The sequence below is a fragment of the Molothrus ater genome, chromosome 5 (assembly GCF_012460135.2).
Source record: "Molothrus ater isolate BHLD 08-10-18 breed brown headed cowbird chromosome 5, BPBGC_Mater_1.1, whole genome shotgun sequence".
In the NCBI taxonomy this organism is placed as follows: domain Eukaryota; kingdom Metazoa; phylum Chordata; class Aves; order Passeriformes; family Icteridae; genus Molothrus; species Molothrus ater.
In genome coordinates this window covers 52,711,655-52,737,845 of record NC_050482.2, presented here as the reverse complement: position 1 = coordinate 52,737,845, position 26,191 = coordinate 52,711,655, and the positions used below count along the sequence as shown (strand labels likewise).

At 42.5% G+C, this 26,191-nt stretch overlaps 1 protein-coding gene across 4 annotated transcripts in view; it reads right to left on the bottom strand.

Annotated features, from left to right (window-relative positions):
* The window catches only part of SYN3 (synapsin III), a 196,199-nt gene that overhangs the window by 34,002 nt on the left and 136,006 nt on the right, over positions 1-26,191 (bottom strand). For all 4 annotated transcript variants that reach the window (XM_036400515.2, XM_036400512.1, XM_036400516.1 and 1 more), the window contains exon 7: positions 3,999-4,061. In XM_036400515.2, coding sequence (XP_036256408.1) covers positions 3,999-4,061 — 63 coding nt within the window. The remainder of the gene's footprint in view (positions 1-3,998; positions 4,062-26,191) is intronic.

The following is a 26,191-nucleotide window of genomic DNA, read 5'->3' as shown; positions in this document are numbered from 1 at the left end:
CTTTTCATGATCTGATCAAGAAGAGGTGAAGAGGCTCTTTGAGTGAATTTGCAGTACTGGGCTCTGTTCCTAGGGCACTTTAGGGTCATGTTAGCACACAAATGGCAAATACTAACACACTCAGAGCTTTATTCTTTTCCATGGGCTCTGGCATTATGAGATCCGGAGTCAGGAAGAAGTGTTATTCCTTTCTCACTGCAGTGCAGAGAGAGAGCCAATCACTTCTGGGGTAGGTAGGCTCAAACTGCACAATGATTAAAAATGCCTTGATCTCCAAGGAGCTGCTGGATAAACAGCAGTTCTGTTCTGTACATGGAAAGACATCTCTTAGTGTCCATCCGTGGTTTTCCTGGAAGATTCCTTGAGTACTGTTGATCTTGTGAGTTTGGGCAACTTAAGTACAACATGAGAAAGGTCCTTCTCTGCTGACTCCATTGTAAACAGTTGTCTAAGCAGTATTTTTACAAATATTTTATTTGTATTGATACTGCACAGGGCCAGCAGCACAGAGAGCACTTGTTATCATCTTCCAGTGCCATGGAAATATGAACTGACTCCAAATTTTGGAAGGAGGATAATGATGGCCATGGGAGGGGCTGAGGGGCATGTGTTCTGTTTTTAGATTAGAAGCTTGTCTGTTCCTGGGTGAAGGCTATTACTGGTGTCTCTGTTCAAGTCAATAGAGAAGCTGTTGTTTCTGCTTTTCTCAATGGAAATTTCAAAAGATGCCTGTTATTGCAAATGTATTTTCTCCATCTCCATGTGCACCTCACATGCACACATCACTTGGCAAAAGCATTTCTTTCACAAATGGTATACTGCCATCCCTTTTGGTTCTGATCCTGAATAATAGCTGCTCCTCTCCCAAGCTGAAGACAGTTGTGGTGACCTACCCTTAAGGGGAAAGGAGTCAATAGAGCCTATTTTGTACAAGTCCTACTGTGGTTATTTTTCATTTTAGCTTTGAGGATTCTTTGTTTAGCCCTCTAATTAAAAAATGTGGTGAGTGAATTTTCTGAAAATTGTGTCAAAACAAACAATATGTGAAAATGAAAGTCTATTATAATTATGCTCCTTCTAGCAATTATTGCAAAATAATAAACATTCAGCACTCACACTGCCAAGAAGGTTATGAACATGAATTAGCAATAGGTATCAGGTAATCATTATAATTCCTCTAGTCTGTAACACAGAGAAACTGAAGAAAACTGTGAAATGACACAAATCTCCCTGAAAGCAGATGGTAGAACTCTTTGGGCAAGAGGCATTTTCTGCATCCAGAATTCTTCTGGCTCCTGGCCACTGCCTCAGACAAATAAAGAACAACAATGCCAGGACTTCCCATCTTTGCTCATTATTCTATCTGTTGGTGCCTCCCATTACACGTGATTTTATCGTTAATAACAAAAATAAAAAGTAACAACTTCCTTGACAATTTCTCTTGTAATAACACTGAATCCTCACATCCTTTGAAGCACCAATTACAGGTACACATACATGGCTCACTATCTTGGCATCATTTGTTGCAGTAAGTACTATTTTAATACTCACATGTGTACTTTGACTAATATATTGGTTATTCTATCTTTTGTTTCTCCAATCACTGATTTAATACAAAACATGACCTGACACAGGTGCTTTATTAACATTTACTTTGTTGCAAACATCAAACCAAAAGCAAACCTATCTCTTTTCATATTATGTATATTTTATAGCTAAAGACCTGCTATTTCCTGCTATCTTCTCTAATTCTGAAAACCAGTGCAAGGAAATAATTTAGCTCTCTCTAATCTCACTGGTTATTGCTTTTGCATTATGATGGTTAAAAACAATATAATGTCTCCTGGGAACTTCCCTCTTCTACATTACTTTATTGTAGGTTTGATTTTTTTTAATCTGTAGGTGTTACTTTTCTAGTATACCCATAATTGCACTTCTCTGTATTTCTCCTGATATTTTCTGCAGTTTCTTTTGTCAGTCCTGCTTGGGCTTGAAACTTACTGTTTCAAAAAAAGCATGAAACAAATTCTTGCTACTTGTGTTTTAAACCAACTGATTTATTCTTTATTTTATTTTATTGTTCTTTCTTTTTTTGCTCTGCAATGAAATGCAGTGAGACTGAACAGAGAAAATTTAATCAGTCTCAACTTTTCTTCAGGCTGCTTGTGGCTGGAGAAGGGCCCAAACTAAAACCATAAGGTCAACAACCCTTGCTTCCTGTACCTTCCCATCTACAGAACAGAGCAGTGTCAAAACTCCGTGCCCAAATGCACATCCAGACTTTGCTAGTAGTCACTAATTTCATAATGGACTAAAGTAAACTTGGCTTCAGACTAATTCTTTCTTCTAAGATGCTGGCTGTTAGCCTATCTTTATCTGGAATGACTTCCTACATACCCTCCTTGTACCTCTGAGTACAATTGTGCCAGGAGTCTGAATAGAACCTCTCTTCCTCCTTAACTTCTGACAGCAAAAATCAATATAGTTAAAGAATAAAAAGGGAGGGAAAGTATGAGGTGGAAGAAGATCTGGTGTGTGCAGAAGACAATAGCTAAATGTTCTGCTGAGAGTTTTGTCTGGAAATGCTGTTGAGATTGGAGTACTTCTCTCTGATTCTGCCCTCATTTCTGTAGCTACTAAGGATCCTTGCTGCATGAGACACATGAAGCCCTGCATTACAGGTGAAATGGCAGAGCAGACAGGGACATGCAGGCTTGCAAGGTCTCAGGGGAAAGGTTTTCCTCCTGGTTTGTCCTGGTTGGTTTTTGCTAATTAAACCCTTCCTAGGAACAAGTTAGTGGCTCCATAACAAGCACCTTAGGCTGTCTGCACACACTCTAATTCCATGACACCTCTGCCTGCTTATCATAGACAGTACCAATATATTAACCAACATTTCCTGCTTATTCACATGTTTGTTCCTTGATGCTGAAAGCCAACTCCACCACTGGCACAGAGATCTGTGCCCACTTCCTCCCCAGCAGCTACCATCCAGACAGGGGAACATTGCAACCAGAGCAAGAAAGATTATTAGATCCTCCATGTGCAATCCAGCAAGCCAGAAAGGGCTTCAGTTTCCAGAGCACAACAAACAAACTGTACCAAGTTTAAATTTGGTGTAACTATAAATACTTTTCAGGCAAAGTGTGAGGCTAGGAGAAAGTCTGTCTGCTCTAGGGAGGCACTGCGACAGGCGTATCAGTTACCAAGTTCATGTACCACTCATTTGGATTCAGAGATGATACCTCAATTTTGTACTTCTGAACAAACCAAGTTTTAGACAGATAGGGGACCCCTTTTGAAAAGATATATGCAAGAAAGAGGAGACTCAAGTGCAGTAGGAATGTGCAGGTGATGCCTCACTGAAAGGGGAGCCCAGTCACCCCAAAAACCAGGGGCTGCTAATTCACTAGGGGAATAAAGATCCCAGAGAGCCTGGGAAAAACAAACAGGTCCTTCTGGGTAGTGAACTGTTTTTCAGGATTCCTTGGCAGGCAACCAGCCACTCTGCTTTGTAAGGTCCTGTTCTTCCTTGCAAGGAGGAAAAAAATAACTGAAGGGCTCCCATTTTTTGAATAAGGTCATCATAATGCACTCAAGAAGCCCAGTGCCACAGCTCCTCATTGTGAGCGCTATGGGGTGTAGCTGCACTTTACAGGTGCTTGAATAAACAACACTACCACTTTCAGGAGAAGAGAAAATGTATAAAAGACAAGCCTAATGACTTCAGCCCAGCCAGTTTTCCCCCACACTTCACCAACCCCCCTTCCTGCATCCCAGAAAGCCTCCAACCCAATCCCACTGCCTGTCTCCAAGTGCGTGACAGTGGAAAAAGGCCTTTTCTCCCACAGGAACAGCCAGTGCGACCCAGATAGGTTGTGGGGAGGTTTAACCCCTTGGCTGGCCGGTCACATGCCATGTGTAATCACAGGAATGCTAAGCCACATATGTATCTGTTTCCAGATATATAGATATATATATTTTTTTCTTTTACTTACCTTTCCCATTCCAGCATGAGCATGTCCCAGCTTGACCACTACAGGAAAATTTGGAGTTGTGAGCTGAAAGACAAAAGGACCCTTTCATTAGGTTTTTTCCCCCCAGCCACTGTATTTGGAATAATTTTCTTTGATTTAGTAGCTTTTACTCCCTTCCTGGATACTGTAAACTGCGTAATAAGAAGGCCAAATAAAGTTTGCCTGGATGATAGGGAAGTGAGCAAATAGCGCTTTACTGGATCCCATATGATTGAAAATGGAGGCTTGGCAGAATTCCTCAGATCTGACCCACTTCTGCTGTGTGATAGCAGTTTTCCCACTCTGTACATAAGGATTTGTGTACACCCATATGCATGTAAAACACTGTTGCACTTGCAAGCCTGAGTAAGTGAACACTTTCAGATGCTGAAAACACCTGAATGGTGAGAAAGACAAGGGTTGTTTGCTCTTCTCCACACTGACTGCTTTGGCCTTAATAGTGAGTGCACTCCTCCCATCCACAGGGAGGGTGGGGGGACAAGGAGAGAAGGAAGTGGGGCCAACACTTAGGTGCAACTCACAGAGTCCATCTATTCATAAAGCCTGTTTTTCTCTACCTTCAGGGGTGGGTATAGTGAATAAAAGAAAACAAAGAAGGATTGGAATCAGCAATAAAAATAGAAAAAGTCATATTTTCTCCCTGGCTTGTGTGGTGTTTCCATTGGGAAGGGTCCTGCCACCCAAGGCATACAAGGTCCTCTTAGAGCATACGTGGGATTGATTTTACTTGAAGAACTGCCAGTGCCCTCTCTGCCTCTTTTTCTCCAGTTTCAAGCTCATGCAAGGATTCACTTGGAGTGATTGGCTCAGAGCTGGGCAGCTGTACTGGTAGGAAGTGCACATGTCAGGATTAAGTAGGATATATGCACCACATTTCCCCTACGTACTGGCTGGTCCAATTCTACACCTCTGCTTGGCATCCCTGTGCCCTTCATCTTGTCCTGTGCTTATGATTCTTGTGATCTAAGTACTATTTGTTCAGTATATGGCTGATTAATTTTTATTGCATATCTAATTTCCTTTAAAGGCACTTTTATATTTGCTTAAGTGCCCGAAGTGATGAGCTCTATTCATTAAGCAGTTAACCTGGAGATCTGGCAAAGGGAGGCAGTTGAATTTTGATGGATAAATGGGTCTTCTATTTATTTATGTTTGAGAATAGGTAAACAACTTGTTCTTGTGCTAATTACCAATTGTCTGTACAGGCAGGCAGGCACTATGCCCTAAAGATAGAATGGTGCTGCAGTCTCCATCTGTGGCAGCTCACTATAAATAACAAAATTAGTAATGAACACTGATATGTTTTGCTATTCGGCTGCTTATATAAAGAAATGTCACAAGAGAGGGGAACAGTGAGTGCATCACGTCCTCAAGCAGCCTGTGTCCCTTTCTTCAGGCAGAAAGCCGAAGAAAGATCCTCTTTGGACCACAGAAGGGCATGATAAATCACAGTCCTGGCACAGGCTGGGACCAGCACCACTGCTTCAGAAGAAGAGGCAAAAGACTGACAGGTGGCACTCCTGAAGTCAAATGGTTACATATATGTCCAGGCACATGCTTTTGTCCTCTATTTCACCTTTGCCTCTTTAATTCATTGGAAGAGCCTGAAGTTTAATTTATGCTGGCATAAATGAATCAATTGGAGGACTGCACCTGAGGCTTACTGAAGATAGGGTTCTGGATGGACCACACCAGGCCTTTAATGCTGGAAGATGAAAGGCAGACTAGTAGTTGGGGCACCCACCTGCTCAGGCTCTGGGAGATGTGGCTCACTTCCCAGCTCTCTCATCCCTGCGCCATGTGTCCTGTTTGAGCCAAAGTGCTTGCAAGCCCTGGCCTCTGTGCCCTGTTTGGAAGCGGAGGCAGCAGCTGTTCCTACGGAGCAGGAAAAGCAAACTGCACGCTGTGAGCCTGTCTGATAGCCTGGCAAGGAGGCCAGAGAAGTGTGCAGGATAGATAATGCTCTATCGCCAGCTCAAAGCAGACAGAGGCAGGAAGCAATGTCTCTGCTGCTCTGCTTTTTGTTCCCTGCCTGTGATGTTGCTGAGGGAGCCTGCTTGGGCATGGGGCCCAGGAGTGGGAAGCATCTGTTTTCCTGTATACATGCAAAGAAAGTTTGGGATCCAGTAAACAACCCAAGTTTACTGTTAGTCTGGAAAATACCACCGGCAATGACAATGTGCTGCACAAACTTCTCCCTTTCTTTTTGCTTCTTGGAAACATCAGCTCAGCTTTCTGACTAAGGCTTGATCCCATGCCACATAGGGGTGATCAGCATGTTGGGGTCACATGTGGCTTGGCCTAGGCATAGCACTTGGGGCTTGAGGTGAGACACATCCAGACTGTGAACATGTGGTAGCCTTGCTGGGAAAGCTGTGGCTCCAGAGAAATGCTGGTGCATGGTTAGCCAGTAATCTGCCTCTGCCGCTGAAAACCCATCAGATTTCCACATACATGAACCTGTCTTATGGGGGAACCAACAAGAGAGCACAGCACATGCACAGAACTGCATTATATAATGAGGTTATCTAGTGACAGTGGAGTGCCCTTAGCCTGTGCTGAAGTTAAGTGTAATCAAAAGCTCTCCATAGTCTGCAGGACTAAAGCAACCAGAGTCCACAACCATGCACTGGAAAGCCCTTGCTGAAGTGGTGGAAGTGGTTGAACACCACTGCAGTCAACAGGGAGACCTACAGCTTCCACCACAGTCTTGCTGGGACTCAAGTCCCATTTTTGTTGCTAATAAGGTGACCAGCCAACATACTTGACAAGCACCCAGATGGATAGGGAAGCCAAAAGAAGGGAGAATCTGTTATGCACACAACTCTGATGCAATTCACACACAAAAACAGTGAGAAGATCTGTAGGTGGCCAAAGCCACCATAAGGGCAGACCCCTGAGATGAGTATTTACACATACTGAGTCATAAATTTCCCAGGAAAAAAGATTATTATAATCACAGAATAGCATCACATTTTAATAAGAAAAGCATGTTTTTACTGAAATCATGCAAAGACATATATCTGTGTCTTTCTATGTGTTGCAAGGGCTCCTCTTTTCTCAGAAAAATAGTGAAAAACACTTTGATAATTTTGACATGTGCATGAACTGTTGACAGGACTGTTATAAATGAAAGTAGCAGGTTTTGGGATGGGTCTGTAGTGCTGCAGCTAGCTCAGTGATCATATGCAGGGTGTTAGTTCATATGCATAACTCAACCCTTTGAATTAAAATCTTACAAATGTATTCCCAGTGGTTGTGGCAAAGCCTTGAGGTGCCAAGGATTACATAAATGTCTAGAGCTTGTCGTATGTAGAGGCCTGTTAAGAGTCAAACAGCAATTTGAATCCTGAACTAGCAACTCATCTGTGTCTTTGATAGTAGGGAAGAGAGTCATGAAAATCATTTCCAACTTAGAACACCGATGGCCCAAAGTGTACCATTTCAGCCCCTGATTTTCAGAGCTCTGCTCTGTGTGTAGTGTCACTGCAAAGACAACTTTGCACTTTATCAGTTTTGGCAGTGGTGTGTAAAATTAGTGCTGGTATGGACACATTAGCCTTTATTTGAAAACAGTGTGGCTGTCAATTGCGATACTTTCCCCTTTACCTTCTGCCCCTCCTTTTCAAAAAATAATGAGGGCTTCAGTACTTTTTGTAAATTTATGAATATTTTCTCTATTCTTTTCTGGTGGAGCAGTAGAACAGAGTTGGATCTAAACTGATCTGAAGGAAGGAATGTTAGACAGGCAGTGTTCAAAGCCAGGTTGGACAAGGTCTTGAGCAACTTGGTCTAGTGGGAGATGTCCCTGCACATGGCAGCAGGGATTACAGATGATCTTTAAGGTCACTTCCAACCCCTTAACAATTGATGATTCAATGAAACCTGTGAGACCCTCAAGAGAGAGGTTGATTTTAAGTTTGTGATTTTTTGTACTGTCCTATAGTCCATGAACAAAGTAGAATGTCTCTTTTGATTTCCTTCTGCTATGTATAGTTTTGTGCATTAGTTCACCTTAGCTAGTTCATTTTATACAATTAACTTTCAGTTTCTAGAACTATTCTTTCTTCTACAAAACCCTTCCAATCAATGCTAAAATAAATAGTACAGGCTGCAATTACATAATGGAGCAAAAACTCCCCCATATTAGAAGGAATTTGGGGTGGTGAGAGATGGGGTCATTAAAACTTTGTTCTCTTGGCATTGGTACTGTATTACCATAGCATCCAGTGTTTTCAACCAGGCCAGAAGGCCCCATAGCACAAGGTATTGTAATTTTGCCCTCACCCTTCCCCCATAAGCAATATTCTGATTTGAAAAGAAAAGAAAAATTTTTCTTTTATACTCTAAAACTGATTTTTATGTTTACTTAGCTGCTTTCACTTGTATGATGACAAAGTCTGGTTTGGGTGGGTACCTAATGGATGATGGGAATGTTGTTCACGCACTTGAGACCTAAATGTTGGAAGTAACGTGTGTGGCACTTCCCTGGTGTCAATTAAGTTGAAGGAGATGTGAACATATAATTTCCTGTAAAAGCAAGCAAGCTGATTCAAACCTACAGGAAAATAATGATGTCATGACATTATGTCATTGTGTTTATGGAACTATCTTACTAAAAACTTGAGCTGAAGATCAGCACCGGAGAGATCAGGGCCGCATGTGATATGGTTTCCTGTAAGACACACACCTGTGTGTTGATTACTGTATTGTAATTAGAGCACAATGAAGAAAAAGATTATTATCTGGGGAAAGAGGGCCTCAAGACAGCTTTCAAGACAGTTGAAGTAAATCCTGAGGAAGAGTAGGTATCTGCAAAGGTCTCAGGAGGAAGGAGGAGATAGGGGGTATGATGAGAAGAGCAGGGAGATACTTGTGACAGGAGGAGTTCAATGACAGGTGGATCACAACAGCATTATATACAGGTAGGATCTGAAGCAGTGGGGCAGTTGATGGACGAGATGGCAGCAGGGTGGTAAAAATATCCTTTGATTCTCCCATTGCTTTGAAAAAGTACAACAAAAGAGAAAAAAAAAAGAAACCCCAACAGCAGCATGACCTAATCTCCACATCCTCGAGTAAACAAACCACAAACCAATGTTTCAGGGCTCCTAACACTTTCTGTGGTTAGAATGGGTCATGGAAGTGAATAAAAAGTGGTAAGCACAAACCGGAACATTTTGTCATTGATTCCACCTCTAATGTTATGTAACTTCTTTATTTGAGACAAGACATATTTGGGTTCCCCTAGTGGAGAATAGGAGTGTGAGCATATGATATTATTCTAATTCCTTTGGAGCTTCAAGGGTGAGAATTATACTAACATATCCAGACAAGCAGATGCTCAGCAAAAAAACCCCAAAATGCAGTATGTGTGTACTTGTATTCACACTTCACACACATATCTAGCAGTCCTGGTTGATAAATCCCCTCTACCACATATCAAACCACAAGCAGGTTTTTAAAAGGTTCTATGACTTCGTAGAAAATTTCTATAATTCCTTAATGCATGAAGTTACTTGGCTATTTTGCAGTGGTGCCTTTAAGGAAGCTTATCTTTCCTTTTTTGCTAGGAGAGTGAATACATTCTCCCAAGTCCTTATGTTGAGAAACTGTCCAAATATTTTTTGTGGGATGCAGTGAAAAAGAAGAAGAAACTCGAGTTTCATTTTCCTCCTGACCTGAATTGTGTGCCTTTTGCTGTATTTTTCTCTAATTAGAAAATTCCATCCCACATGTAAATGCAAAGGAAGAGATGGTGAACACCAGTTGTTAACTGTCGCATCTAAGCTATGGTAAAAGATATAAGGAGACAGATGGGAAATAAAATGCTTTATGAATTTATGCTGGAGTCTTCAAAGCCATCACTTTTCTAAGAATCCTTGGGGTTCACAAGATACTGGCCAACAAACCTCTCTTCACTTGGCAGGTATGACTGTCTCCTTTTCTTTGGGAAAACTCCGAATTCTCACTGATTTCAAAATGGGCAGCATGGGGTTTCTTTGGAGAGAAAAAACTTCCCTAAACTTTACGGAGGAAAACAGCCTTTTGCAACAAGTCTCACTGAAGCCAATCATGACCCAGTTACTGCTGGTCTCTAATCTCACCACACAGTCTCCTGCAGGTACATTTCTGTCACCAAAGCACAATGTGCATATGGTTCTCACCCTGACTTTTACACACAGGGAAGCTGTGTGTCCAGACTGCAAAGCTGGGAGGCCCCCACATGACTCCAAGGGCTTAGCTGCAATTTCACAGCCTTCTGTAGCACATCTGAGAGTAGTGTAGTTATCTCACTGTAAAATAAGAAGCAGGTCCTGGGCTTATTAGTGCATTCATTGTGAAATACCTGCCTGCCACAGAAATGGCTCCAAAGTTTTCTTTTAAGCCTCATGCCCTTGTGAGTGCCAATGACCATGTGCAGACTTGGCCAGCATTGCCATGTCAGATGCTGGCACGAGCAATGAGCCATGGATGCTGCTTAGTACAGGCAATGGGATACTAGAATATTTGAAATACTCTCTGGGCTTCTGAAAGCTCCTGGGTAATGAATCACCACCTCCTTCCCTCTTGCCCTTCTTCAGCACTGAAAGCCATAGAAATAGCAGCACAGAGGACCAGGCACAGTTGGACTTCTTCGAAAGGTTAATTTTTTTTTACTTTTTTAAAAGCACAGTTAATAATCTTGATTAATGCCTCAGGAGGGACTTTGGACATAAAGAAGAATGAGGATTACGGGAAGTATCATCCTGAAGCTGGCATCTCATGCCACATCTATACAAGTAAATAGAACAATGACATAGCAAGGACACTGGCCCTGATTTGCCTGTACTGTTAAATCGTTAGACCAATCTCTAGCATATTCTGTCTCAAGATGAATAAGCTTCTCCCAAGCAATTCCCAAGCACAACATGGAAGCACCATAAGTCTGCAGACATGCCCCACATAACACTGGAGGCTAGAAGAGCTTGATAACACACACAGCTGTGGCTGGGCCATGACAGAGCTGCTGGAGAATGAGCCTGGCACTGTATGGTTTGCTACTGCTAATATAGCCTCTGTGTGCCTCACTGGGTTGAGCAGGAGAGTAGTTCTTATCTTGCATTATGTATTATATTTGTCCACTGCCACATTAGTGTTTCATTTTGGTTGTACACACAAACTGTCTATCTCATGAAGCCAGATGTCATACCATTCCCATATGACAGTTTCCACTGACTACATTTTTCAGGCTGACCTCACGGTGGGTCCTTTTTTTGGCTTACAGCCACAGATATTTACACCACATTTCTTTTGCCTGCTGACCTGGAAAGTCAGGTATTGCCTCACATGAGAAATGTTTGAGCTAGGGGCTCAGTTTGTTCTGTTTTACAGGTAGATCATATTTTCAGCTTTTTGAGCTCTTAGGCTCATGCAGGAATTCAAATACTTTGCTAATGTGGACTGGAGTAAAATACACATCCCCTACTTTTTGTGCTCTGGGGCACTAATGCGGGGAGTAAATCTTGTTCTATGGATTTCCCTCCTTCTTGAGATGCACGCGGAATTAAACAGTGGCAACAACTCTTCTTAACCTGAATTTGTTGTGGTGTCTTTTTTAGGCACCTAGAGCGGGTGGGGGCCAGGTATGAGCTCTGCTCTTCCTACATCCTCATTCTTGTGCTTCACAGTTTCAAGCTTCTTTCTCCAGATAAAAATCTTCTGTGTTTATCCAGACTAATTTTTGGCTCATGTCAGAGACATTGAGGACATGAAAGGCAGCCATTGTATCCCATGTTTGAATTAGCTCTGTGTCTGTTGAGATTTCTTGGGAACTTTCAAATTACATGTTTTCAGCAGGAGCCAAAAACTGTAGGAAGGGCTGTATTTCACAATCTCTCCAAATTCAGCAATTGCTTGGGAAAGAGAATGAGGTTGCAGGGGGCAAATTTTATATTTTGAAAGGTGAAAGTATCATGTTTCAATGATTCAGTGAATGAGCACTAATTAACTTCTTCCCCCATCCCCAGTCCAAATGGGACATGAAATGCTTTCAAACTGCAAAAGGGAAGTTTTTCTGACATGAATTAAATTTCTCCATGTTTCATTCTTGAGGCTTTTGGAGATATTCAAAACCTTGAAACCTCTCAAGAGCTGAGAAATACATTTTCCTGTCTAAGGCTTCAAGGGCATCGGTCCACATTGGCACCACTTGGGTATTTGTCTCCCTCTTGTGTCTCATTCCATGAGAAAAGATACAATCCTGCCCCACCTGTTTGATAAAGCCCCTAGAGCTCCCAATGAATTGGAAGAGGCTGTGGGTGACCTGTGCTCCTAACTGTCTGCGAACTCAGTGCTGAGAGACAACCTAGTTTGATTAGCAATAAAATGCAAAAAGGGAGATCAAGCAGGCTCCACACAGGATACAGGCAGAGTTATTTTCAGCTGGGACTGGCTTCTGTTTACATCTTTCCCAGCTGTAACAAGGAAGGGGCTCCTGAAGTGAAAGCATTCAGACGAAGACAGAAGAAACCACTGTGTGGATCTGCCTTTTTCATCTTGCAACCACCACCTCAGCCAGTGGCATTTTTCCCCCGCTGAGCACACATTGATGTACTACAGGCTGCAACAGCCAAGAATGGTGAGAAGCAGGAAGCAGAGAAATTCCTTTTGGAGTAACACATAGACCCTCTTCTTTACCTTGGGCAAGCCTGGAGTAGCAAAGGATGCTGTGGTCTCTGTGAGCCCACTCCTTCTGTTTGTCTAGAGAGAAAGGGTTCACCCTTTACTGGAAAAAGAGGTGGAGACCTGAGCTGATTTCATCTCTGAGGCAATATCTCCACTTCTCAGGGATAAATGAGACAAATGTGATTGAGTTGGTCCACGCCCAGTACAGGAAGTCATTTGTTTTTTTCCCAGGCACAGTAATGAGGCTGTTGCGGGATCCAGGTAGGATTATGGAATGCGAGCAGAAACCCACATGGAGGTAACCAGGGATGTGCCCAAAAGAAGGGCATTGGGTTCAGCAGAGGAGCTCATGCCAGGCACTCTGGTTGGAGGTACAACCAGGCACAGTAAAAGTCTGAAACTAGTCTGGAGAAATGTGTTTCTTTTAAAATGTGTTTCTGGAATACAATTCTATCTCTTTTCTTCCCATCAAACTTCATGCCATTAAATTATTTTTCAAATATAGCTGCTGAAATCTTCTATTGAGGTCATGGTTTTTATTCTCATGGAGGAAGTGCCAGCACCTCAGTAATGCAGCAGCTGAACTTCTCTGCAGAGTTTCTGTGCTGCACAAACTTTGCTATCAAAATACACAGATCAAATTTCAGGGGAGCAGGAGTACCTTTTAAACAACAAATCTTTGCACAGACAAAGGAAATAGTTCACTTTCTCAAAGAAGATAAATCATACCTTAACTATTTAGGCTTACATAAAGGCTGCAAAGTAAAGTTAATGCGCAAAAAATTAGGTTCAAATGAGAGAAGCCAAATGGACTTTTCATTTTTTCTTGGTTTCATTTCTTAAACTGTGAAATCAAAGAGAGTTTTTTAAACAAAGAGAGTTTTGTATTCTTGCAGACCCCTCAACTGATTGGTTTTCATCCATCAGTTGTAGGTGGGACAATAAAGAAAATATTCAAAACTTCCCATACAGAAGTGGCTTGGCTAATTCCATCCTCAGAGAGTAGCAGGTGTCCCTGCAATGTATCACAGTGCACTTTTGGACTTCAGTAGCAACAATCTCTGATACTGAACCTTGAGGACAGAGTGCTATTTCATATGCATTTTGTAGACAGCCCTAATTAGTTAAATTAGTTTGTCTGCATCATAAATGTAAAGCAGCGCACATTGGATTTGTCTCTAATTGTGGCATTGCTTTGGTGATGGGTTGCAGACTTCTTTTTTTTTTCTTTAACTTTCTCATTAGTACTTAGCTTTAGGCATTTGTGAGAAACCACAGCCTCCTAAAGCTCCCACTCCTGTCCTCTTAATTTTGACTCACAAGGTTTTAATGGATGAACAGAAGGCAAAGAAAGCCTTTGGTTCTCATACCATTCAGCAAACCTCCGGCTGGCACTGGCATTGTTTGGGAACCCTTGTGGGGATGAAAGCAAACTCTGTACAGATGTGGCCTCTTCTGAGTCTGCCCTTTGAGGCCTGTTGATTCTCAGAACAAAAAGCACGTGAGGAGGGTGACTGGCAGGGGATTTCCATGGAGTGCTCTAAGTGAAATTATTTTAAACTGATCCTGCACCACACAGGGATAATAATAGTCCTTGGTAGAAGGGGTTCTCAAAAGCACAAATGCTGCTCTGATCCTTTCTTTGTACAGAGTAAATTTTTCCATAACCTCAGTGGGACACTGTGTGGAGATTCTCTGGGCTGATAGGCTCATGAAGCACATCATGATGCAGGCCCACCAGTTTGGAACAGGAAAATGTAGGGCTGCATGAATGTGGTAAAAAACCCACATGTAAATGGCTTTTGAAGGGACAGTTTGGGTGTTTCCGTTCCCAGACCTTTCTGGGGAGGGAGCATGGGTCTGGCCTACATGGATCTAGCTGCTGCTGTGTATTTTTGGACCTCGGTCTCCACCTGTGAGAAGTTAATGGAGTGAAGCCATCTGGTTGGCTATCTCTGTGCCTGCTGGGAAGACACGTCCACAGGGAGCTAATGACAAATCCTGTCTTTTCTTCCTAAGCCCTCACACTGGGAGTTTATGAGGCATGATATGCGAACCCTGCCCCACGGAAGGATTAACCAGCTCTCTGAAACTGGGAGTGGTAAATGGGATCCCTCCTGAAACAAATCCCACTGTGAGTACAACCACTGATTAAATTGGGGCTTTGGATGGTAAAACTGTAACCAGGGCAGGAAATTTGATTGCATCCATCAATCCAGCTGTCTGACTTCATGTGGCTGATGCTGTCCTGAGCTCATCACTGCGGCAGCACGGCATCGCACATGTAAGGTTTGGAACCCCGGCCACACCGAGGGCAATGGGAGTCAGCGAATTCATTTTGATGAGGCCATGCTTTCTTTTGCAATATCTGGTAAAGAATGTTTATCTCAAATTCCTCTCCTACCCTGAGGTATTTTCACTGTTTTATTGCTCAATGATGTAACTTTTAAGCAATCCATATGAAGATGGTCTTTCACGCCCAAAGCTGAGGCTGACTGAGAGTAGAGGGACAGCTGAGAGGCTGTGGCCATTCACCCAGCTTCTGGTGCAAGGTCCCAGGGGAACATGGACCAAAGCTGCCTCGAAGTGTCCCCACAGCAGGGAGAAACAAGCTTTTTCAGGAATTTGGAGCAGTGCTGGGAAAGCTCACAGAGAGGGGGGAAGCTGCTGACCCCTTCCACTCTCGTCTCTTCCCACACATCTGTGAGGTCTCAGATGAGGTCATTGAGGACAGGCTGGGACTCTTCCTTCTAGGGTGGCACATCTCCATGCCACACCAGCACTGGCCTGGGACCATGGACCTCATTTGCCCCAAAGTTTCCAGGTTGCCAAGTAATGCCAGGAGACACAAATTACTTCTATATGTGATTTCATTCTTTTATGCCATAAGCTAATTGCTTCCTTGTACCACAATATGTTCCAGCTGTCGGTCTTTATCTGTTTCTGGGTTTCTTCTGTCACTCTGGAGCATGGGCAATTTAGAAATGGTTCCCACATTTCCTCTTTTACTTCAAAAGAAACAAGAAAACAAAACACTCTTAGGCAAAATCTGGCTGCTCCTAACTGTACTTCTCCATGTGAGAGGATCCAAGATCAGATTTTCTAAAATATTACTTATTAAAAGGGTTACTCTGCATTTGTTGATGAAGAGCAGAGCTTCTTTGGGGATGCTGCACACATAGAAGTACAGACAGAACTGGGACAAGCTAAGCAGTGCAGTATGTGACAAAGTGTTAATGTTAACATGGTGAGACTACTTGTCCAAACTTACAAAGTCTGGCTTGGGAGGGAGAATAAGGACCCTTCATTTGTAAAATTTGGTGTAAACTTTCTGTGTCTCCACCAAAAGATGATATTAATTATATGACATTAATTATATTGAATTCACATCTTTAGATCCAGTGGGCTGGTTGAGAGGTGATTAGGTGGTACAAAGTCCTGTATAGAGAGCCAGAGATCAGATTTTCAGAGCTACAAGCATGTGAGAAAGGGATTATACAGGTCCTTCTTGTCCAAGCACAGCCTTAAAACATTTCCCAACACCCAATATTATTTTTAATGTGCTTTCAAGATATAAAATAGTATATCAGTTTTAATATTTTTCAACTGCAAATATGTTATGAAGGGAAGAGAAGATGTATAAGGAGTTGCCCAGAGAGGTGGGTGAACTTGGCAGCAAAATTCAAAGCTGACCTTTTCAAAGTATTAATCACTGGCTAAGCTAACATCTGGCTTGTAACTTCAACAGAAGACAGGATGCTGACTTTACGGAAAGAGTGAGCGGGAATTTTTCAGTGAATCAGTAGGAAGACAGAAATGGCTGTATGGAATAGGTGTGAATTGTTAGGGAGCTGCCTAAATGGGATGAAGCAGAGGCTATTTTGTTTAATTCAGTGTGAGTGTTGCAGAAGACAGATGCCCATGGACATCCTGATTCTTGGTTCCTACTACTCTCCTTTGCTTGCAGCTTATTGATGGATACCAGCGACATGAAGAATTAAATACCCAGGTGTAAACTGAAACAGCTCCAAAACTCAGTGACCTCTAATTCAGCCTCATTAGTTTGGTCTGTCCTGGGAGTGCCAGATGGTGGCCAGAACTTTTAACCCAAGCAATGGCCAGAAAGAGAGGTCTATGTTGTTCATGAGCATGGTGAGTTGCAGAATGCAGCTTAAAATGCAGTTGGGCAAATATATACAGCAATTAGGAGGGTAGATTTAAACTGTGCAGGAAATTTTTGTAAGGAATGCAGTTTATAGCGACTTCAGATGACATTAAGAATGATAGGTGCTACTGCTATTCCTCACCAGTTCCTCTCTGTGAACACAAGAGTCAGCAGTGATTGATACTTTGGCCCTTTGGGTCATGCTTGGGACAGGGGCTTTGCTTGCCAGCTTGGCTATGGGAAGTGGGTCGTTTTGTGGAAATCCATTTGGGGTATGAGGCCAAAACCCAGCATGTGTTCTGGCAGTAGTGGAGGGCTGGAACTCCTCTCTGTGAGATAGCAGCCCAAGCCTAGCTGGCCAGTCAAAGCACTGGCACTCAGAGATCACATTGTAAATCTCACGTTAGATGTGCCTCACATTTGCAAAGGATGATACAATATATGTCAAGTGAAGAAAGGAGTTTCAGTCTGTAGAGGTGTGCACTGGGACTTTTTGCAGGTGGAAAGATCATAGGGCTGAACCTTTAACTGCTCAGGGAGACACAGGCAGCAAGAAGAGAGGAAGCCCCATAGATACCATGGCCTTTTTCAGAGGTTTGTAGTGACTGCAGATGACAGTGAAATGCAGTCTGTCAGAGTGCTGTCAGGTGTTAAAAGAAAAGCATAATCCCACAATGCATTAGTTCCTGCTCACTCTCTTTACTGCAAATATAGCCCAAGTTCTGTTCCCAGATCTGTAGGAATAAGGGCTTAGATCTAGGGTTCAATGGACTCGATCAGCTTGAGAAAATGATTCAGCTAAAGCCAGCACTGACTGAAAACAGAGGGCAGCTCCTCTGGTAAGTGACGCTTCAGTGCTGCCAGCTTAGGGCTGAGGTCTTCAATGCACTAGGCATTGTACAAAACCGGAATGCAAACATCGAGGCAAAACACAACTGGTGAATAAACAGGAAAGCAGGTGAGTGCAGGTGTAGTGGGAAGATGGTCAGCACAAATGAGTAAACACCACATTGTGACAGAAAATTGTCACTGCTACTAAAGACTTATCTGGCTAATCAGAAGTAGATCCTGGGGAAGCACAGGAGTAGATCCTCCCAGTGTAAGCTATTCTGAGACTGATTATTTGACAGGTGGAGATCTGAGAAAGCACCAGAGTGAAGCAGGTCCTTCAGCCATTCCCACAATACTGAGTTTTCCCAGGCATGCTGGCCAAGCGTGCTCAAGCCAGAGTTTCTGTGTTACCTAACCCACAGGCCTGGACCTGATCTGTAGTAACACTTCTGATGAGATTTCATACATTCCTTAGCTTAGATGAAGTCTAAGGATGCAATGAAAGAACTAAGCTCTTCTTGAAGTTGAGTTCTTAACTTCCAGAATAAAAGCCTAGGATTTGGAAACGTGAGATCAGCAGATTTACACTGATGAAAACTCAGTTTTGAGCATGGTCTGACAGAGCTCTGACATTGCCTGTCTGGGTGTGGTGAAAAGTATACTTGTTTTCAAATCCATGCATTGGGAAGAACTTGCAAAGGGATTTTTTTCTTGGAGACAAGATGACCTATTATCAATATGTATGCCTATAAATTAGAGTATTTTATGCTGAATACTGTGAAAAACACACCCCAATTCAAGCATTTATAGTCAAAACAGAGACAATGAAGGGGAATTATCTTCCTTTTGGGAATGGAGAACTGAAGCACTGGGAGATTAAGTGACTTGCCATGAATCAAACAGGCAATCTGTGGCAAAGTCAAGAATAAAATCCAGATCCCACTGCAGCAACCTAACTAGGAACATCCTTCCCATTGAATAGTTTAATTAACATAAAATAAGCAGCAAGTTGACTCAACGTGTTTTTAATTTTACTTGCGTACTTCAGAGAACACAATAATTGCATTTTATAATCTAAAAATAAACAAACACATATGTTTGTTAGAAAAACAACAGGCACACAGGAAAAATAATTCTTCCTTCTATTATATTTGGTGTGGAGCCCTTCATTAGGACTAAAATTGTTATGTGAAGTGAAGGAAGAAGGCAAAGAACTCTCTCCTTCTGTGCTAGTTCATTAGAATTGAAAATAAGCCTTCTTTTAGGTTTGTGCTGAGTGCCAGGGCTCTGTGTAAACAGAGAGTCAAAGGAAAGATTCTTTAAGCACAGATTCCATCAAATCCACCACATCCTCAGTCATCTCAGCAATCTGCAGGGGCAAGAGGCAGAACTGAGAATTTGCTAGCACCTTTGCAATTTGAAAGGGTCCAAAGATGGAAAGAGTCTGGAAAGCACCTGAGCCCTCCCATATCCTGAAAAGTAAGATAAGAGCAAAAACGGATACAATAGCAAATCCCAGTCAAGGGAAAGATGTCTTTTAAACTCAGCAACAAATCTGTCTAGTCTTTGAAGTTAGCTACACCAGGCTTCATTCCCAGACAGCAGGGTGGGCATTCCTCTCTAAAATTAAGCCCCTGGCAATTGCTTCCCCCAGGAATAGGCATGTACCGAGTGCAGGAAAGCTACACGTGAGTGACAATAGGATTTAAAGAACAAGAGAGACAGAAGAACTGATTTAGACCTCATGGGAACAGTCACAGAGCCTTTTCTACATGCAAAACACTTACATTGAATTAAGCTAAATCAACATAAGCCAGCTGGAAAGTGATCAATGGGGATGGCATTCCCAGGCAAACAAGAGATCATTTTGCAGGGGCTGCCTACCAGCCTAGTGCCACGTAGCCCTGGCCAGCACAGATTCACTGGGAGGGTCAAAAGGCAGCAGCTCTTGTGGTAACCACTCTTGCAATGCATGATGCAAGCAGAGCCCATGTCTGCAGCTACTCCCCTGCCAGAGCACAGCCACATCACCAGCCCTGACAGGGAGCACTGGGTCTGAGGCATCTGCCCTGTGGATGGCAGTGGAGCAGCTGGAGCCTGGTGCTGTGCTAGAAGGATGATGTCCCAGGGCAGAGCATGTGCCGAACAACTGCAAGTCTGCCCAACTCATGTTTTGTATGTAGATCAGCCTTCACTAACTTGGGCTCTCTCCTGCAACTCCTTTCCCACAGTTAAAGTGAAACTAGAAAATTTGGCAGATCTCTGGCTTTTGTCTATGGAGCTGAAAAGGCACAACTCTTTCTTCCTGTGACATTGCTACCAATATGACACAAACCCTGCTTTGGTTTTCACTGGGGTGACTTTACACAATTTTTTTTGTCTGTAAGGAATGTCAGGAAAATGTGAGTAATATTTGATGCACCCAGAATTATGTCTAAGATTGCATTTAGAAGCAGAAACTTGGCAAACTAGAACCCGGTGGCTGCATCCTTCCAGCCACTGCATCCCTTCCAGGAGAAACTGCCCCTGTTGCACTCTTCTTTCACGATCAAAGCTTGAAGACCTTTAAAGGTTATAGATAGATCCCTTTCTTGAGTCCAGGTTTGCATTACTTAAGCTAAAGAGTTGGGAGCGAGAAACTGAATTAAGCAGGTTTCTGTCACACTCCTCCAACCAGTTACTTGTCACTCAACATTAGACACACATGAATCTCATTTTTATATCTGCAGCAGCCAGCCTGGACAAAGTTTATTATCAGTTGAGATCAGTTGGAGGTTTCAGAGCCTGGTTTGTCCAAACCACCTGAGATACATACCTCAGGCTGAGAATTGGTGTTCCTCCCCACTGATGACTAAGACAGTGCTGGTGACCAGGTCAAATATATACATTTACAGGATACACGTGTAGATTTGGTTGAATTAAATTGATTTTGACTAATGCCCTGGTGCCCACAGGTAAAAAAAAAAGAAGAAAATTCTCTGAATGGAAGAAAAATCCTCACCTTACTGGAGCTAATGCTCTCTGGGCATATGGAGGGTAACTTGAAAAATTTAAACAGGGCTTATTGTCTGCCAGCAGAAGTTGGGGGCCATGGAAAGGGAGGAGCCAGGTTTGCTCTAAGATGCTGGGAAGTGGTAACTGGAGTGACTGTGTGTGGAAATGTGGACAATCTGTGTCCTTGTGGCCTCCAATGCTCAGTGATTACAGGAAATTATGCTTAGGTGACTCTCCAAGTGAATGGCTCTACATCACTCAGAGGTGGCTTTATTTTTTGACAACAGCTGGCTCGGGATTACTGGATGCTTCTAGTAGTTTTGAATTAAGCCTGATATCTGTGGCTCACCAGGATCCTGCAACACAGGAATTTGAAGAGTACTGGCTTCCACGTAAAAATGAAACATGTGAACCACATGTCATTAAGCAGTAAGATAACCAGGGGTAAGGGCAGCAGAGTTTTGGATTGTCAGGGGGTTGAAAATCCAAACTCCTTGATCTTGAGAAGTTGACTCTTTAGGAGGACAGCAAACATGGCTGGAACTTGAGAAAAAGCAGTCAAAATCTACTGGATGAGCCAGAGCTATTTTTTGGAAATGCCATTAAAATTTGCCAGCCAAAGGAAATTACCTAATTCAGACTAAAAGCTACACAAGACAGACAGTACTGTCATGCCACAGAGGATGCCATTACAAGACAGGAGAGTGGCAGCAGAATGGAATATTGAGCATGACGCTGCCTCACAAGGCTGCACACAGATCTACAAACACCACAAGTCAGGACAAGGACATGTATTTGGAAAAACCTTCAAGGACCACAATAATTTCTATCTCTGTCCAAGACATTGCCCAGCATGGACAAAGAGGACAATAGCCCCATGTTGGCAGGCAACATTTCATGGGACCAGCGAGCAGTGCTGCAGAGGATTAGAGCACTACCTGCTCAAAAGCAAAGGAACATGTGTCTTGAACATGAGACTGGTACAAGCTGAAATGTTGCCAGGAACAGGCATGTTAGCATAGCAAGTAAAACTACAGGCAATTGACCATAAACAAATGAAGCTTGGGACTTAGTGTGGTGAGCTAATTCCTATTAGAGTTGTGACTAAACTCATGGGCAATTAGCAAATTGGAAGAAGTACAATTTATAATCACACCAAGAGAAAAAAATTACCCACGAATAAAAACATGCCACTCCCTTAATTTCATTAAAGAGGTAACTCACCAAACAGGCAGAAGATCAAAACGATTGAAAAATAATTTGAGGATATCTTCCAAGGGAAAGGGAACCTGTTAAGGCTAGTCACAATTACTGAAATCACAGGCCAGTCAAGTGAAAACTCCCATGGCATGGGAACAGTTGGTCAGCTGACGCAGTCTGGCATAAATTCCTTTATGTTGGAGAAATGAGGTATTTATTTCAGAGGCAGCCTTACTATATAGCCATAGAGGTGATCAAATCCATTTTTGCTAGGTTTACTCACATGGCATAGCTATTTGCTAACACAGCACTGCAGTTTTAGCAGATCTGTCTGCGATGAGATGTTATGAGACATTTTATTACTGGTCCAAATTTACACTCAGTACAACAGATTGGTAGGAAGCATAATTAAAATGAGAAATCACCCAGTGGAAAAGTGTAAGGATGTAAGGAAATTAGCTATTACCTGCATTTAGCATTGCTAAATTATAGGATTTTACAGAAGATGAGTGGTTTGTCAGCTACACAGGTCTCCTTCAGCAAAAATCTGAAGAAGTAAGAATGCCTAAAGTGTTAGAAAGTGGTCAAACTAAAGCCTAGCACATCTACAAAGAAACAGATGAGGTAGAACAAACTTTTAAGGACTGAGGTCCTGGAACCATCCACTCCTTCATGAAAGAAAAGCAGTCGATCTATAAAAACAATGTATGTAGCATTCTGTGTTTTTGTTGGTGAAGGTGCACAGGGAGAACTGTACTTTGAAAGCAGCAACTGCCTTGATGACAGGCCCATGTTATGCACTGATGAACTGAAAATCAGGCCCCAGTGAAAGTGAAATGCATCTCCTTCAGATATGATAGCTCTAAATAATTTCTGAACAGGCATAGCTCACTCAGGACTACTGTTTAGTGCCATTTAGTGAGGAAGTACTGCATTAGCTGGCATTCAGGATAAGCATCTCTTGAAGTCAAAATAATTTTGAAATTACTTAGAAACTGATTGTACTTTCATCACAATACTGATTTGCCAAAAGATCACATATCAGTCCAGTATAACTCGGGAAAAGCAAACTAAAAAGCATTTGAAATGCAAGGTTTCAGCAGTTCACAATGGCTTATCTCTTTGTGAAAAAATGTCATCAAGACAGTATTTTCTGTGGACATTTCAGTGGAAATGTCAAATGAAAGCAGGAGAATTTTAAACACTAGGAGAAGAATACATTTCCCTTAAATGCAGATTTTTTTTCTTTAAAACAGTCAATCGACAATATTTTTTATGCCAAGCGGGACTTTTGGGACATTGAAAATCACACAAAACTTGTAATTCTGTGATGGCCTATCTGCTATTTTCTGCCAGGCTTAAAGTCTCTTGTGTTATCATAAAAATGACAAATCAACAGCACAGATCTAAGAGAAGCACCTATGAATATTCTGGGAATCTAAACGAAGCTAGTTACAACTATTAATAATTGGAAAGTTAATTAGACTGCTGAGGTACTTAGATATCTAAGGACCATTTCTGTGGTCTGGGCCTGAATGCTTTTGGGACAGAGGGGCAAAGCACTGCAGCTATATTGGAAACAGCTGAAACAACCTTTGTTTTATCACAGCACCATTTCCTAACTTCTAAACCCATTCCCCCTAAAAATCTCCCATAAACCATAAAATGCCAACAAGAAAAATAAAGCAAAACAGATGGGATGTCCTTAAAATAAAATATTGAATTAAATTTCCTTCTGGACTCCTCATAAGGTTCTCCCATCCCAATAAGGGAATAGTGACATTGGTTCAAGGTGTCATCCCCGTCTGAGTCATTCAGCTGCACAGAAGGGAAGGGAAAGGGAAAGCATTTTGAATAGGTCTCCAGGGCTTTAGCCCACTGAATTCCTCCCCAGCACAATCTCTGGAAGAAGTGGAGGAACCCCTTGAGCAGGAAGTGATTCAGAAACATACGATGGTTTGTTTGCAGTGACTCACAACACATCAATAGCATAATTGTCCAGAGACCTATAGAATGTCAGGACTCTTTTATACCATTGTGCAAGCACAAGTACCAAGAAACATATGTTTCCTATCACTCAGCCCAGCTTTATGCTAGACTAATACATAATAATCTCTCTTGCTTGAAAACATTCCTAGGCTTGCATAGATGTGGTCAGCATATTATTATTACTATTAGCATCATCATTAGCATCATCATCATCACATATGTTTCTGTTGAAGATTGCATAGATGCAATTACAATTTGTTCTTTGTTTCTAGCAGACTGCACTGTGTCAATATATACACTGTGGATGGTGTGTATGTTTAACACTGTCCTCTACAAGCAGGTTCCATGGAAACATGCCATTGCCTGATGTCTCTGTGGCTGATCACAACTTACTATAAGATACTGGTTTACCTTTTGAAAAAGTTTTCCTTTTTCAAAAGGTGACTATTCAGGATGGAATATTCCACCCTGAGTGCTTCCCTTAAGAAAAATAGATGGAATATTTCAGGGAAACCAGAAGGCTTAATTGACATGAACTCAGACACACAGGCAAAAGAAGAGTTGGTTTGCCTATAGTGAAGAATATTTGTGACTGCTACCTTATGAATCTGAGAACTTCAGCTATGAAAAGAGCCAATGAAGGGTAGAAGTCCCTGAAGTTTTTTAATAATTACAAAAATTTGTCTTCATGTCACTGTCACTTTGGTCAAGTTTCAAACTTCTGGTACCTGCAGTTAGCACGTGCCAAAGACCTACCCCGTGTGTATCAAAACATCTCCCAGTGCTAAGCAGGTTTCTGAAGTACAGAGGCTCACTGAGATCCTCCCCTGCAATTACAGGTGCTGCAGGTACTGAACTGAAGCAAGGCAGTCTGTGGGTGTGGAAACATGAACAAACAAATGTAGGGAAGCATATTACTTTGTGTGAACTGCTACGTAGCAATTATCCCTGTTCATTCTTACCCTGCATAAAATGGGGTAATTCACAGCAATTTACCTTTCAATAAAAGGCAAGTAAACTGCCCTGCACTTACAGCATGGTGAGAGCTGTCAGCAGACAGACACCAGTTTGTGGTCACCAAGAGCTGATGGGATGTGCTACTGCATGGTGACCTTTCTGCACCTCTGTCCCTTTCTTTGGGACATGTGGGCATGCCACACTCCCTGTGCTGGGCTAACATTGGGGCCACTGGGAATGCCCTGGTTTAAACACAGGAAAAACAAGAATCAGCTCTGGGAAGGAGTGGTTTTATTGAGGGAGAAGTGGAAAGTCAGCCGATGACACTGGGATTGAAGACTGCTATGAAGGAGGCAACTAGAAGTAAAGTCTGGCCATGTGAGAATAAGGATGGGAGACAAGAGCAGAGTATATGGGGACCAGTGGGACAAAGAGACCATGAGGAAAGACAGCAGAGATGTGATCTGATATGCAGTGATAAGGAAGGCAAGGAACTATGGACCAAAGAGCAAGGTATTGACAAGGGTCTTATAGAAGGCAGGTATCTCACAGGGATCAAGGGGCAAACAGAAAACTGGGATGGGCTGGAGAGAGTTTGAAACAAAGGGGTGCACTGTGAATGAACAGATATCTGGGAAGGGAGTCTGAGTGAAGAAACAAGCAGGTAGGCAGAGTCAGAGAGGGGAGGGAGCCAGGATAAAGGTTCCCTCCCCTCCCATGGATAGAGAGCCAGGGATAAAGGCACTGGATGGGCCAGCCAAGGCCAGTGGCACCAGTGACAAATATTGGGACTTAGTGGGCACCATGTTTATGACAGGGAAGAATAGGACAGATATTAAAACCAACTACATGAGGAGAATGGGGCTTGCCTAAGGAGCCAGGATTGGACAGACACAGAATGTAGATACAGATGAACTCAAGGGAATGGGGAAGGAAAGCCTGCCTCCAATGTGACCTTTTCCCTTCAGAGTCCAGAGTGGATTTTAAATGTCCTGATTGTTACCAGTTCTCTCCCAACAGAAAATATTTGCAAAGATGTCCTTATGGCCACAGGTGATGAATGCAAATACATGCCTGCTCTTCATGAAGTGCAGGTCAAAGTGCCAACCTTGGTGAGTCATGCATGTACCAATATACAGCTGCCAGAGGGAATTTTTTTTCCAGAGTGATTTGTGGTAAGCCTAGGGATTGCCGTGCCCATATATCACATGAAAAGAACCTTATTAAGGTCAAAAAGTTAAGCACCCAAAGTTTAGGAAACACAAACTTGGTTTTCATTCCTTGTACATAAGCTTTATGAATCAGGATTTAATTACATGACTATGAGCTATTTTTTCCACAGGTCTTTTTC